General features: G+C 39.5%; 1 protein-coding gene across 8 annotated transcripts in view; it reads right to left on the reverse strand.

The window, feature by feature from the left end:
* Positions 1-869: 869 nt before the first annotated feature.
* The window catches only part of LOC128694122 (uncharacterized), a 94,022-nt gene continuing 78,842 nt past the window's right edge, over positions 870-16,049 (reverse strand). For all 8 annotated transcript variants that reach the window (XM_070093583.1, XM_070093584.1, XM_070093586.1 and 5 more), the window contains 2 exons: positions 11,624-11,881; positions 870-1,051 (listed from right to left, as the gene is read on the reverse strand). In XM_070093583.1, the coding sequence (XP_069949684.1) occupies positions 911-1,051; positions 11,624-11,881 (399 nt within the window). In that variant the 3' untranslated portion in view covers positions 870-910. The remainder of the gene's footprint in view (positions 1,052-11,623; positions 11,882-16,049) is intronic.

Raw genomic sequence — 16,049 nt, forward strand, 5'->3', positions numbered from 1 at the left:
ACCCAACCAGCCAGCCACCCGGCCAGCCAGCCAGCCACCCGGTCTGCCAAACACGTATTACACACAGTCAAGAATTGTTTCTCTTTACTTAGGGAATAGGTAATAGGACATTCTGGCAGGATGACACTATTAGTGGTATCAAAATGAAAGGTTGTTGCACAAATGTTGCACATGGGTTATTATCAAGGTATTTGATATTTCCTCAACTACTTGTGGCCATATCCATCTCAAGGCCACTAAACTCAGGCCAACATCACTTTCCTTTTTAAAAGGGAGTGTTAATACGACATGACATCAGTGAGTCCCTGGTGTTTGCCATACTCTTTGCTCTAGCTGGTACTCAATTGAACTGGTGCTCCCACAAGGTACTAAGTGGTCCTAGATTTTTTTAATACTGGGCACACCGAGTGTTAAGACCCATTCTATCCTAACCAGACAACTCGGGCCAATCGTCCCAAATTTGGAGGCAGGAAAAAGAAAAAATTGATCTACGTTTGGAGCGCTAGCGGTAAGAACGTAGATCTACATTTGGACAGTTAAGGGGTTAAAGGAGGGGTTTGGTACATTGGCTGTTTGGAGTGACATCTAAATTGTCGTATCTGAGCGTCTTTGCAAAGACAGTGATTACATGTGTATGACACTGAAAGTGTTGAATGATGGTAAAAGTGTTTCTTTCTTTTTGGGGTCACCCCTGCCTTGGTGAAAAATGGCCAAGTTAAAAGAAAATGTCAATCGTTAAACCCATGTTGATCATTTAAAGCAAAGACTGGAAGTTCATTCCTCCATCTGCTGAGATGTTTGCACTTCAGTTGACCTCCAAATTACGTGTTAACAAATTTCAAAGTGTAGGTTAAGAACTTACTCCAAGATAATGTGCATTCTTAAAGTTTATGTCCCTAGATATTCTTTATCAGGAATTTATCTCATCCGTTAGTCCTGTTTTTAAGAGAAACTTTTCCCATATTATTGGAAATCTTGGTCTAATACTTTCTGCTTCTTCATTTCCTTGTAATTCTTCATTTAACCACTTCAGAAAAGCTTCTCCAAGTTCCTGAAAATATAAATACAGCACTGTTTTTAAAGCCATTAATTATCTTTAAACTTAAAAGGAAAAAAATTTTTTTTTTTTTCAACAAGTCGGCCATCTCCCACAGAGACAGGGTGACTCAAAAAGAAAGAAAATCCCCAAAAAGAAAATACTTTCATCATCATTCAACACTTTCACCTCACTCACACATAATCACTGTTTTTGCAGAGGTGCTCAGAACACAACAGTTTAGAAGCACATACGTATAAAGATACACAACATATCCCTCCAAACTGCTAATATCCCAAAACCCCTCCTTTAGAGTGCAGGCATTGTACTTCCCATTTCCAGGACTCAAGTCCGGCTATACAAAAATAACCGGTTTCCTGAATCCCTTCACTAAATATTACCCTGCTCACACTCCAACAGATCGTCAGGTCCCAAATACCATTCATCTCCATTCACTCCTATCAAACACGCTCATACACGCCTGCTGGAAGTCCAATCCCCTCGCCCACAAAACCTCCCTTACCCCTTCCTTCCAACCTTTTCGAGGACGACCCCTACCCCGCCTTTCTTCTCCTACAGATTTAAATGCTCTCCATGTCATTCTACTTTGATCCATTCTATCTAAATGACCAAACCACCTCAACAACCCCTCTTCAGCCCTCTGACTAATACTTTTATTAACTCCACACCTTCTCCTAATTTCCACACTCCGAATTTTCTGCACAATACAGTGGACCCCGGCCTAACGTTGGCATCACATAACGTTAAATCCGCCTAGCGATACATTTTAACGCTAAAATTTTGCCTCGCCTAGCGCTAAAAAACTCGCTCAACGCAATTCGTCCGACAAGCGTCCATGTGCGGCCTGAGCCCGCCTCACTTGTTCCGCCGGTGGTATTGTTTACAAGCCAGCCTCTGCGGTCACATCCAAGCATACAATCGGAACATTTCGTATTATTACAGCGTTTTTAGTGATTTCACCTGCAAAATAAGTGACCATGGACCCAAGAAAGCTTCTAGTGCCAACCCTACAGGAATAAGGGTGAGAATTACTATGGATATGAAGAAAGAGATCATTGCTAAGTATGAAAGTGGAGTGCGTGTCTCCGAGCTGGCCAGGCTGTACAGTAAACCCCAATCAACCATCGCTACTATTGTGGCCAAGAAAATGGCAATCAAGGAAGCTGTTCTTGCCAAAGGTGCAACTTTGTTTTCAAAACAGAGATCCCAAGTGATAGAAGATGTTGAGAGACTGTTATTGGTGTGGATAAACGAAAAACAGATAGCAGGAGATAGCATCTCTCAAGCAATCATAAGTGAAAAGGCTAGGAAGTTGCATGAGGATTTAATTAGAAAAATGCCTGCAACTAGTGATGATGCGAGTGAATTTAAGCCCAGCAAAGGTTGGTTTGAGAGATTTAAGAAGCATAGTGGCATACATAGTGTGATAAGGCATGGTGAGGCTGCCAGTTTGGACCACAAAGCAGCTGAAAAATATGTGCATGAATTCAAGGGGTACATAGACAGTGAAGGACTGAAACCTGAACAAGTGTTTAATTGTGACGAAACAGGCCTGTTTTGGAAGAAAATGCCAAGTAGGACCTACATTACTGAGGAGGAAAAGGCACTCCCAGGACATAAGCCTATGAAAGACAGGCTTACTCTGTTAATGTGTGCCAATGCTAGTGGTGATTGCAAAGTGAAGCCTTCATTGGTGTATCACTCTGAAACTCCCAGAGCGTTCAGGCAAAAGAATATCCTCAAGGCTAATTTGTGTGTGCTGTGGAGGGCAAACAGTAAGGCATGGGTCACTAGGGACTTTTTCTAAGACTGGTTACACCATGCATTTGCCCCCACAGTGAAAAATTACCTAATTGAAAATAAATTAGACCTTAAGTGCCTCCTGGTGTTAGACAATGCCCCTGGTCATCCTACAGACTTGGCAGAGTGACTTTGTGGGGACATGAGCTTCATTAAGGTCAAGTTTTTGCCTCCTAATACCACTCCTCTCCTGCAGCCCATGGACCAGCAGGTCATTTCCATCTTCATGAAACTGTATACAAAAGCTCTATTTGAAAGGTGCTTTGTAGTGACCTCAGAAACTCAATTGACTCTTAAGAGAGTTTTGGAGAGATCACTTTAATATCCTCAATTGTGTAAACCTTACAGGTAAGGCTTGGGAGGGAGTGACTAAGAGGACCCTGAACTCTGCTTGGAAAAAACTGTGGCCAGAATGTGTAGACAAAAGGGATTTTGAAGGATTTGAGGCTAACCCTGAGAAGCATATGACAGTTGAGGAATCAACTGTAGCACTGGGGAAGTCCTTGGGGTTGGAGGTTAGTGGGGAAGATGTGGAAAAGTTGGTGGAGGAGTACAATGAAGAACTAACCACTGATGAGCTGCTAGATCATCTTCAACAGCAAGAGGCCACACCTGAGGAAACTGCTTCGGAGAAGGGGAGAGAGAAATTGAAGAAGTTGCCTACTTCAAAGATTAAGGAAATATGTGCAATGTGGCTTAAAGTGCAAACCTTTATGGATGAAAATCACCCTCAGACAGCTATTGCAAGCCGTGCTGGTGACTATTACACTGACAATGTTGTGAAACACTTTAGGAAAGTCATAACGAAATGAGAGGTACAGACCTCTATGGACAGATATGTTGTGCGACAGAAGTCCAGTGGCTCTGAAGCTGGTCCTAGTGGCATTAAAAGAAGAAGGGAAGTAACCCCGGAAAAGGACTTGACACCAAGTCCTAATGGAAGGGGATTCCCCTTCTAAACACTAAGACCATCAACACTCTCCCCTCCTCCCATCCCATCAATCATCACCAGATCTTCAATAAAGGTAAGTGTCATGTAACTGTGCATGTCTTCTTCAGTTTGTGTGTATTAAAATTAATATTTCATGTGGTAAAAATTTTTTTTTTCATACTTTTGGGTGTCTTGCACGGATTAATTTGATTTCCATTATTTCTTATGGGGAAAATTAATTCGCCTAACGATAATTTCACCTAACATTGAGCTCTCAGGAACGGATTAATAGTATTATGCGAAGGTCCACTGTATTTACACCACACATTGCCCTTAGACAGGACATCTCCACTGCCTCCAACCGTCTCCTCGCTGCTGTATTTACAACCCAAGCTTCACACCCATATAAGTGAGTTGGTACCACTATAATTTCGTACATTCCCTTCTTTGCCTCCATAGATAAAGTTTTTTGTCTCCACATATACCTTAATGCACCACTCACCTTTTTTCCTTCATCAATTCTATGATTAACCTCATCCTTCATAAATCCATCCGCTGACACGTCAACTCCCAAGTATCTGAAAACATTCACTTCCATACTCCTACTCCCCAATTTGATATCCAATTTTTTTTTATCTAAATCATTTGACACCCTCATCACCTTACTCTTTTCTATGTTCACTTTCAACTTTCTACCTTTACACACACTCCCAAACTCATCCACTAACCTTTGCAATTTTTCTTTAGAATCTCCCATAAGCACAGTATCATCAGCAAAAAGGAACTGTGTCAATTTCCATTATGTATTTGATTTCCCATAATTTAATCCCACCCCTCTCCCAAACACCCTAGCATTTACTTCTTTTACAACCCCATCTATAAATATATTAAACAACCATGGTGAGATTACACATCCCTGTCTAAGACCTACTTTTACCGGGAAGTAGTCTCCCTCTCTTCTACACACCCTAACCTAAGCCTCACTATCCTCATAAAAACTCTTTACAGCATTTAGTAACTTACCACCTATTCCAAATACTTGCAACATCTGCCACATTGCTCCCCTATCCCCTCTATCATATGCCTTTTCTAAATCTATAAATGCAATGAAAACTTCCCTACCTTTATCTAAATACTGTTCACATATATGCTTCAATGTAAACACATGATCTACACATCCCCTATCCACTCTGAAACCTCCTTGCTCATCTGCAATCCTACATTCTGTCTTACCTCTAATTCTTTCAATAATAACCCTACCGTACACTTTTCCTGTTTTACTCAATAAACTTATTCCTCTATAATTTTTACAATCTCTTTTGTCCCCTACCCTTTATATAAAAGGACTATACATGCTCTCTGCCAATCCCTAGGTACCTTCCCTTCTTTCATACATTAAACAAAAGTACCAACCACTCCAACACTACATCCCCCCCTGCTTTTAACATTTCTGTTGTGATCCCATCAGTTCCAGCTGCTTTACCCCCTTTCATTTTATGTAATGCCTCACGTACCTCCCCCACACTTACATTCTGCTCTTCTTCACTCCTAAAAGATGGTATACCTCCCTGGCCAGTGCATGAAATTGCCGCCTCCCTTTCTTCCTCAACATTTAAAGGTTCCTCAAAATATTCTCGCCATCTACCTAATACCTCCCTCTCCCCATCTACTAACTCCCCTACTCTGTTTTAAACTGACAAATCCATACGTTCCATAGGCTTTTTTAACTTGTTTAACTCACTCCAAAATTGTTTCAAATTTTCATTAAAATTTCTTGACAGTGCCTCTCCCACTCTTTCATCTGCTCTCCTTTTGCACTCTCTCACCACTCTCTTTTACTCTCCATATACTCTGCTCTTCTTATAACACTTCTGCTTTGTAAAAACCTCCTATAACCCCCACCCTCCTATAACCACAAACTTCTGCCCCACATTCTAATACTGCATTTTTAAAACTATTCCAACCCTCTTCAACCCCCCCACTACTCATCTTTGCACTAGCCCACCTTTCTGCCAATAGTCGCTTATATCTCACCCGAACTTCCTCCTCCCTTAGTTTATACACTTTCACTTCCCTCCTACTTGTTGTTGCCACCTTCCTCTTGTCCCATCTACCTCTTACTCTAACTGTAGCTATAACTAAATAATGATCCAATATATCAGTTGCCCCTCTATAAATATGTACATCCTGGAGCCTACCCATTAACCTTTTATCCACCAATACATAATCGAACAAACTACTTTCATTACGTGCTACATCATACCTTGTATATTTATTTATCCTCTTTTTCATAAAATATGTATTACTTATTATCAAATCTCTTTCTACACATAGCTCAATTAAAGGCTTCCCATTTACATTTACCCCTGGCACCCCAAATTTACCTACTACTCCCTCCACAACATTTTTACCCACTTTTGCATTGAAATCCCCAACCACAAGTACTCTCACACTTGGTTCAAAACTCCCCACGCATTCACTCAACATTTCCCAAAATCTCTCTCTCTCTCCTCTACACTTCTCTCTTCTCCAGGTGCATATACACTTACTATAACCCACTTTTCACATCCAACCTTTATTTTACTCCACATAATCCTTGAATTAATATATTTATAGTCTCTCTTTTCCTGCCATATCTTATCCTTCAACATTATTGCTACTCCTTCTTTAGCTCTAACTCTATTTGAAACCCCTGACCAAATCCCATTTATTCCTCTCCACTGAAACTTTCACACCCCCTTCAGCTTTGTTTCACTTAAAGCCAGGACATCCAGCTTCTTCTCATCATAACTTCCACAATCATCTCTTTCTTATCATTTGCACAACATCCACGCACATTCAGACTTCCCACTTTGACAGTTTTCTTCTTCTTATTCTTTTTAGTAATCTTTACAGGAAAAGGGGTTACTAGCCCATTGTTACCGGCATTTTAGTTGACTTTTACAACACGCATGGCTTACGGAGGAAAGATTCTTATTCCACTTCCCCATGGATATAAAAGGAAAAGTAATAAGACCAAGAACTATTAAGATAAAATCAATGAAATCTCAGATGAGTGTGTATAAATACACATGTACATGTATGTGTAGTGTGACCTAAGTGTAAGTAGAAGTAGCAAGACATACCTGTAATCTTGCATATTTATGAGACAGACAAAAAAAAAACACCAGCAATCCTACCATCATGTAAAACAATTACAGGCTTTTGTTTTACATTCACTTAGCAGGACGGCAGTACCTCCCTGGGTGGTTGCTGTCTACCAACCTACTACCTATTACAGTAAATTACAGTACATTACAGTATATTACAGTAAACTACAGTACAGCATAAAAAATTAGAGGTAGAAAAACATTATTAAAATTACAGTATCTGTTACAAACCTGATGAGAAATCTTTAAGTTGAACAAAAGTCATTAAAAAAATCTGACTATTGCCTTTTACTGAAAATCAGATTTTTTCAATTAACAATCCATTTTTATTACAAATAGTTGGTTGGTAGACAGCAGCCGCCCAGGGAGGTACTACCGTCCTGCCAAGTGAATGTAAAATGAAAGCCTGTAATTGTTTTACATGATAGGATTGCTGGTGTTTTTTCCTGTCTCATAAACATGCAAGGTTTCAGGTACGTCTTGCTACTTCTGCTTACACTTAGGTCACACTACACATACATGTACAAGCATATGTATACATACCCCTCTGGGTTTTCTTCTATTTTCTTACTAGTTCTTGTTCTTGTTTATTTCCTCTTATCTCCACGGGGAAGTGGAACAGAATTCTTCCTCCGTAAGCTATGCGTGTTGTAAGAGGCGACTAAAATGCCAGGAGCAAGGGGCTAGTAACCCCTTCTCCTGTATATATTACTAAATGTGAAAGGACAAACTTTTGTTTTTCCTTATGGGCCACCCCGCCTCGGTGGGATACGGCCGGTGTGTTGAAAGAAGAAAGAAAGAATTTTGCTTACATTTTTCTCTCATAAGTGTATCATTAAAAACTCGGAATGTATAAAGGGGACATATTTTCCATTGCTTTCACAGTAATATGATATAAAGAATAAAAAGGCTCTTAAATTTTTATTATTTTCTTTCAAGTATCTGAGAAAATGAATTCTCTATCAATTCAAATGCATCAATTAATTTACGTAGCAAAACTAATTACACAAAACCAAGACAAATACTGTATGAAATTCTTCTACAACCAAGTTTCATAAATCTCTAGGCTTCCCTAGTAGGTTGGTAGACAGCAACCACCCAGGGAAGTACTACCGTCCTGCCAGATGACTGTGAAACAGAAACCTGTAACTGTTTTGCATGATGGTAGGATTGCTGGTTTCTTTTTCTGTCTCATAAACACGCTAGATAACAGGGATATCTTGCTACTCCTACTTACACTTTGGTCACACATCACAGACACGCACATGCATATATATATACATACATCTAGGTTTTTCTCCTTTTTCTAAATAGCTCTTGTTCTTCTTTATTTCTTCTATTGTCCATGGGGAAGTGGAAAAGAATCTTTCCTCCGTAAGCCATGCGTGTCGTATGAGGCGACTAAAATGCCGGGAGCAATGGGCTAGTAACCCCTTCTCCTGTAGACATATACTAAAAAAGAGAAGAAGAAAAACTTTATAAAACTGGGATGCTTGAATGTGCATGGATGTAGTGCAGATGACAAGAAACAGATGATTGCTGATGTTATGAATGAAAAGAAGTTGGATGTCCTGGCCCTAAGCGAAACAAAGCTGAAGGGGGTAGGGGAGTATCGGTGGGGGGAAATAAATGGGATTAAATCTGGAGTATCTGAGAGAGTTAGAGCAAAGGAAGGGGTAGCAGTAATGTTGAAGGAACAGTTATGGAAGGAGAAAAGAGAATATGAATGTGTAAATTCAAGAATTATGTGGATTAAAGTAAAGGTTGGGTGCGAAAAGTGGGTCATAATAAGTGTGTATGCACCTGGAGAAGAGAGGAATGTAGAGGAGAGAGAGATTTTGGGAGATGTTAAGTGAATGTATAGGAGCCTTTGAACCAAGTGAGAGAGTAATTGTGGTAGGGGATCTGAATGCTAAAGTAGGAGAAACTTTTAGAGAGGGTGTGGTAGGTAAGTTTGGGGTGCCAGGTGTAAATGATAATGGGAGCCCTTTGATTGAACTTTGTATAGAAAGGGGTTTAGTTATAGGTAATACATATTTTAAGAAAAAGAGGATAAATAAGTATACAAGATATGATGTAGGGTGAAATGATAGTAGTTTGTTGGATTATGTATTGGTAGATAAAAGACTGTTGAGTAGACTTCATGATGTACATGTTTATAGAGGGGCCACAGATATATCAGATCACTTTCTAGTTGTAGCTACACTGAGAGTAAAAGGTAGATGGGATACAAGGAGAATAGAAGCATCAGGGAAGAGAGAGGTGAAGGTTTATAAACTAAAAGAGGAGGCAGTTAGGGTAAGATATAAACAGCTACTGGAGGATAGATGGGCTAATGAGAGCATAGGCAATGGGGTCGAAGAGGTATGGGGTAGGTTTAAAAAATGTAGTGTTAGAGTGTTCAGCAGAAGTTTGTGGTTACAGGAAAGTGGGTGCGAGAGGGGAGAGGAGCGATTGGTGCAATGATGATGTAAAGAGAGTAGTAAGGGAGAAAAAGTTAGCATATGAGAAGTTTTTACAAAGTAGAAGCGATGCAAGGAGAGAAGAGTATATGGAGAAAAGGAGAGAGGTTAAGAGAGTGGTGAAGCAATGTAAAAAGAGAGCAAATGAGAGAGTGGGTGAGATGTTATCAACAAATTTTGTTGAAAATAAAAAAAAGTTTTGGAGTGAGATTAACAAGTTAAGGAAGCCTAGAGAACAAATGGATTTGTCAGTTAAAAATAGGAGAGGAGAGTTATTAAATGGAGAGTTAGAGGTATTGGGAAGATGGAGGGAATATTTTGAGGAATTGTTAAATGTTGATGAAGATAGGGAAGCTGTGATTTCGTGTATAGGGCAAGGAGGAATAACATCTTGTAGGAGTGAGGAAGAGCCAGTTGTGAGTGTGGGGGAAGTTCGTGAGGCAGTAGGTAAAATGAAAGGGGGTAAGGCAGCCGGGATTGATGGGATAAAGATAGAAATGTTAAAAGCAGGTGGGGATATAGCTTTGGAGTGGTTGGTGCAATTATTTAATAAATGTATGGAAGAGGGTAAGGTTAGGTACCTAGGGATTGGCAGAGAGCATGCATAGTTCCTTTTTATAAAGGCAAAGGGGACAAAAGAGAGTGCAAAAATTATAGGGGGATAAGTCTGTTGAGTATACCTGGTAAAGTGTATGGTAGAGTTATTATTGAAAGAATTAAGAGTAAGACGGAGAATAGGATAGCAGATGAACAAGGAGGCTTTAGGAAAGGTAGGGGGTGTGTGGACCAGGTGTTTACAGTGAAACATATAAGTGAACAGTATTTAGATAAGGCTAAAGAGGTCTTTGTGGCATTTATGGATTTGGAAAAGGCGTATGACAGGGTGGATAGGGGGGCAATGTGGCAGATGTTGCAGGTGTATGGTGTAGGAGGTAGGTTACTGAAAGCAGTGAAGAGTTTTTACGAGGATAGTGAGGCTCAAGTTAGAGTATGTAGGAAAGAGGGAAATTATTTCCCAGTAAAAGTAGGCCTTAGACAAAGATGTGTGATGTCACCGTGGTTGTTTAATATATTTATAGATGGGGTTGTAAGAGAAGTAAATGCGAAGGTCTTGGCAAGAGGCGTGGAGTTAAAAGATAAAGAATCACACATAAAGTGGGAGTTGTTACAGTTGCTCTTTGCTGATGACACCGTGCTCTTGGGAGATTCTGAAGAGAAGTTGCAGAGATTGGTGGATGAATTTGGTAGGGTTTGCAAAAGAAGAAAATTAAAAGTGAATACTGGAAAGAGTAAGGTTATGAGGATAACAAAAAGATTAGGTGATGAAAGATTGGATATCAGATTGGAGGGAGAGAGTATGGAGGAGGTGAATGTATTCAGATATTTGGGAGTGGACGTGTCAGCAGATGGGTCTATGAAAGATGAGGTGAATCATAGAATTGATGAGGGGAAAAGGGTGAGTGCTGCACTTAGGAGTCTTTGGAGACGAAGAGGGGAATGTATGAGAGTATAGTTTTACCAACGCTCTTATATGGGTGTGAAGCATGGGTGATGAATGTTGCAGCGAGGAGAAGGCTGGAGGCAGTGGAGATGGCATGTCTGAGGGCAATGTGTGGTGTGAATATAATGCAGAGAATTCGTAGTTTGGAAGTTAGGAGGAGGTGCGGGATTACCAAAACTGTTGTCCAGAGGGCTGAGGAAGGGTTGTTGAGGTGGTTCGGACATGTAGAGAGAATGGAGCGAAACAGAGTGACTTCAAGAGTGTATCAGTCTGTAGTGGAAGGAAGGCGGGGTAGGGGTCGGCCTAGGAAAGGTTGGAGGGAGGGAGTAAGGAGGTTTTGTGTGCGAGGGGCTTGGACTTCCAGCAGGCATGCGTGAGCGTGTTTGATAGGAGTGAATGGAGACAAATGGTTTTTAATACTTGACGTGCTGTTGGAGTGTGAGCAAAGTAACATTTATGAAGGGGTTCAGGGAAACCGGCAGGCCGGACTTGAGTCCTGGATATGGGAAGTACAGTGCCTGCACTCTGAAGGAGGGGTGTTAATGTTGCAGTTTAAAAACTGTAGTGTAAAGCACCCTTCTGGCAAGACAGTGATGGAGTGAATGATGATGAAAGTTTTTCTTTTTTGGGCCACCCTGCCTTGGTGGGAATCGGCCAGTGTGATAATAAAAAAAAAATAGAACTTTTGTAAAAGAAAAACTAAAATTTAATACTAATCCTTACCTTCCAACTTTTTAAGTAAGAATCTGAGAATTTCAGCCAAGGCTGAAGTTCTTCTAATCGTTTTTGTGTTTTTAGAATATTGTCTTCTAAATTCCAACTATGACGCTTCTTTCTGGTTATAAAACAGTAGGCAGCTTTCTCTCTCAGTGCCCTAATCATTATATACCAAAATGTTTTTGATTTTGCTATTCCAATGGTTTCTTCAGCCTTATTAAGAAAATATAAGACTTCTCCCTCTTTATGCAGTTCACCTCGAACCTGTACAAGAGAAAAATATACAGCATTAAGAAAGTCAGAATCTACAAAAAATTGGACCACAACCTACATTTATAATGCAACACTATGTATTCAACACAGTGCACTGACTAGAAATGAATGTACTGTAGCCAAACGTGAGGATATGAAAATGAAATCGACAATTTAAAAAATACAGTGGACCCCCGGTTCGCGATGCCATCGGTATCCAATAAATCCGGTATTCGATGCATTTTAATGCAAAAATTTTGCCTCGGCTCCCGTTAAAATCCCGGTATACGATTCGTCCGAGACGTGTCCATATGTGTGCCAGTGTTTACAAGCCAGCCAGTGTGCTCGCATCTAAGGATACAATCGGTACATTCCATATTATCAGTGTTTTTGGTGCTTGTTTCTGCAAAATAAATCACCATGGGCCCCAAGAAAGCTTCTAGTGCCAACCCTTCGAGAAAAAGGGTGCTAATGACTATTGAAATGAAGAAAGAGATAATTGCAAAGTACGAAAGTGGAGTGCGTGTGTTGGAGCTGGCCAGGTTGTATACAAAACCCCAATCAACCATCTCTACTATAGTGACCAGGAAAACAGCAATCAAGGAAGCTGTTGTTGCAAAAGATGCAACTGTGATTACAAAACAGCGACTGCAAGTGTTAAAAGATGTTGAGAGACTTATTGGTGTGGATAAATGAAGAACAGATAGCAGGAGATAGCATCTCTCAAGCGATCATTTGTGAAAAGGCTAGGCAGTTGCATGACGATTTGGTAAAGAAATTGCCTGCAACTAGTGGTGATGTGAGTGAATTTAAGGCCAGCAAAGGTTGGTTTGAAAGATTTAAGATTCGTAGTGGCATACATAGTGTGATTAGGCATAGTGAGGCTGCCAGTGACTCTGAAGCTGGTCTTAGTGGCATTAAAAGTAGAAGGGAAGTAACCCCGGAAAAGGACTTGCTACCTCAAGTCCTACTGGAAGGGGATTCCCCTTCTAAACAATAAGTTCGACACTCTCCCCTCCTCCCATCCCATCAATCATCACCAGATCTTCATTAAAGGTAAGTGTCATGTATTCTATTGTTAGTAGAGTACAGTACTACAAACTGTGCATGTCTTCTTCAGTTTGTGTGCATTAAACTTATTGTTTAATGTGTTAAAAAAAATTTTTCATACTTTTGGGTGTCTTGCACGGATTAATTTGATTTCCATTATTTCTTATGGAGAAAACTGATTCGCTTTTCGATAATTTTGGTTTACGATGAGCTCTCAGGAACGGATTAATATCGCAAACCGGGGGCCCACTGTATGTTAAACAAAGCATTCATACTCATAAACCTTCCTTCATAAGCCATGCGTGTCGTAAGAGGTGACTAAAGTGACAAGAGCAAGCACTAGTAACCTCTTCTCCTGTATAAATTACTAAATGTAAAAAGAGGAAAAACTTTATGAAGTACTTTTTCTTTTTTGGGTCACCCTACCTCAGTGGGAGATACCCGAGGTGTTAAAAAATTATTTACAATTTATTGGTTAACTGTTAATTATTTTCGTCACAGTATTGTGGCCTTTATTCTTAAAGAGAATTATAGAATCCAAAAGTAGTACAAGATTTAAAATAGATTAAGGCAGTGATAATACAGTAGATACTATATTAAAAATATATCAGGGTTTGTGAAATAAAAGTGAAAATAACATTAGATGAAGGGGATCAGTACTTGAAAATTTGCTGAATGACAAACACAGTATGCTGTATATACAAAAGCAACATATCCTTTTTAATGCAGAAGAATGGAGGATGTGTGTGTGAATGCATATGAAATATAACTATAAAAGTATTAGAATAAGAGTGGGTTTAAGAGGCCAGTTATATAAATACAAGAAAACATTAAATGTGTATAAAAGAACAGCAGTGAGAACACAAGAAAGGAATTATTTTCATGAAATTTGTTATTTAGCACCTGAGACCTTGCCAAGATAAACTGTTGTGTATGCTCTTTAAGATGCTTATGACTTTTTTTTTTTTTTACCACTCTGACTGTCACTTACTAAGGTAGGGTGTTGTGAAAAAAGAGGAAGCATTCACTATAATTCATTCAGCAGCTGTCTTGCCAGAAGTGTGCAGAAATCACAAGTCAAATGACTCTCCAAGCAGCAACTTCCACATCTCTCGAGTGTAGGGACTGTATTTCCAACCTTGATGACACTCCAACACATTAAATCCCTAAAACCCCTTTCAATTATGACATCTGCCTTTCCATCATCCTTTTCCCTTTTCATTATTGCTGAAGGAGTTTAAAGGACTATCCAAGATTGTTTTATATCAAGCCCTACCTCCTAGTGTCTAGTAAAGAAATATAGTAATGCAATAATCTGGGCAGTAATAGGGAAGGGACTAAGAGTTCCTTCTGGAAATAGAAAAAGAAAATACAAGTGCCAATCAAGTACAGTAAAGTGGATTTCCTGTTTAAATCTGGGCTGACATTACATCTACACCCTACCTTAGACAGCTTTCAGAGTTTCCCTACTGCCATAACAATTTTAAAAAGAGGAAACAGGAACTGATGTTCGGAGTCCAGGGGATAAAGTATAACGATAGTTGTCCCAGGAAGATAATGGGGTAAATTTGTCAGTAATTCTTTAGACAGGCCAAACCGCCTACACACCACCAAGGCTCACACAGAAGTCCAACCATAGTCCTAACTCAGGGATGCACAGTCATTTCACTTCTAGAGCCACATAGTGACCCATGAGCAGGGGCCACACTGGAAGACCAAATCATAAGCAGGGGGCACTGCATTTATGTAATATATAGTATAATTTTTTTTGAGTCTTTCACCTAAGTCTATAGTGAGAATAAACAATATATTTACCATTCTTAACAATGTAGAAGTAGCTTTTCTGTGGGATTTCTGACACTACTTCTGAAACTATTTCTTTTTTTGTTGGAATCCAATTTCATAGTTGCCAGTCATAGAATGGAGTGAAGACTGTCATCAATAAATCAATTGCAAATTTTTGATTTGTTGAGATTTAAGAGCCTGAATGCTGGCTCACAGATGTAAGTGGAGCCAAATAAGTATATGTAAGTAATTGCCTTTTCATGCAAATATGAACACTGATCTTGAGGCAACCACTTGAAGTAATTAAACAAGTTCCCTTCCACAAACTTTGAGCAAAGCACATTATAACTAGGAAGATCAGTTAAATCAATGAGGCTTCTAATTTAACGCTATCTATCAGAGACAGGTCTGCTGAACAGTTGTAGTCTTTTATGTTCTTTCTGGAGATCTCCAAAATGCTTGCAAAAAACCTCAAGAATTCCAATCTCCAACCTTTCTTGCATATTTTTCAGCTTTGTAATTCACACCATGCTTTTAATATTTTTCTCCACAACACACTGAAGGCCACAACTGTGCTACTCAAAATGGCATATGCAGCCCACAAGCCACCAATTGTGCATCCTTGGTCTTATTCCTTTTACACTGTCATTGTTCATTTTAGGGAGCTTAATTACTGTATCTATCACCCATTTCATATGTAAACATAAGATGAGGGGATTCCAAAGGTATTTTTTGTGCTCCACACACAACATTTGACTTTATCATCCACACCTATATTATTTATCACTGCTCATTTCCTCCCATATGCTAATACCAAGATTTTTTAACAATTATATTCTATAATTATCTGCTCCTACATAGTAAATGTCACTTGCATAGGTTAATGTTCAAATAAGATTCCACCATCCCCAGTGTACCATTTCAAGGCTACACATAGCAGTATTTAACTTTATATATTCAACCAATGATCTGGTGATATTTCTGCTCTACATCATTTTCTCCTTTAATGTATGCTTTTTTTTTTTTTTCAACAAGTCGGCCGTCTCCCACCAAGGCAGGGTGACCCAAAAAAGAAAGAAAATCCTCAAAAAGAAAATACTTTCATCATCATTCAACACTTTCACCACACTCGCACATTATCACTGTTTTTGCAGAGGTGCTCAGAATACAACAGTTTAGAAGCATACACATATAAAGATACACAACATATCCCTCCAAACTGCCAATATCCCAAACCCCTCCTTTAAAGTGCAGGCATTGTACTTCCCATTTCCAGGACTCAAGTCCGACTATATGAAAATAACTGGTTTCCCTGAATCCCTTCACTAAATATTACCCTGCTCAC

Source organism: Cherax quadricarinatus, chromosome 43 (assembly GCF_038502225.1).
Source record: "Cherax quadricarinatus isolate ZL_2023a chromosome 43, ASM3850222v1, whole genome shotgun sequence".
Lineage (NCBI taxonomy): Eukaryota > Metazoa > Arthropoda > Malacostraca > Decapoda > Parastacidae > Cherax > Cherax quadricarinatus.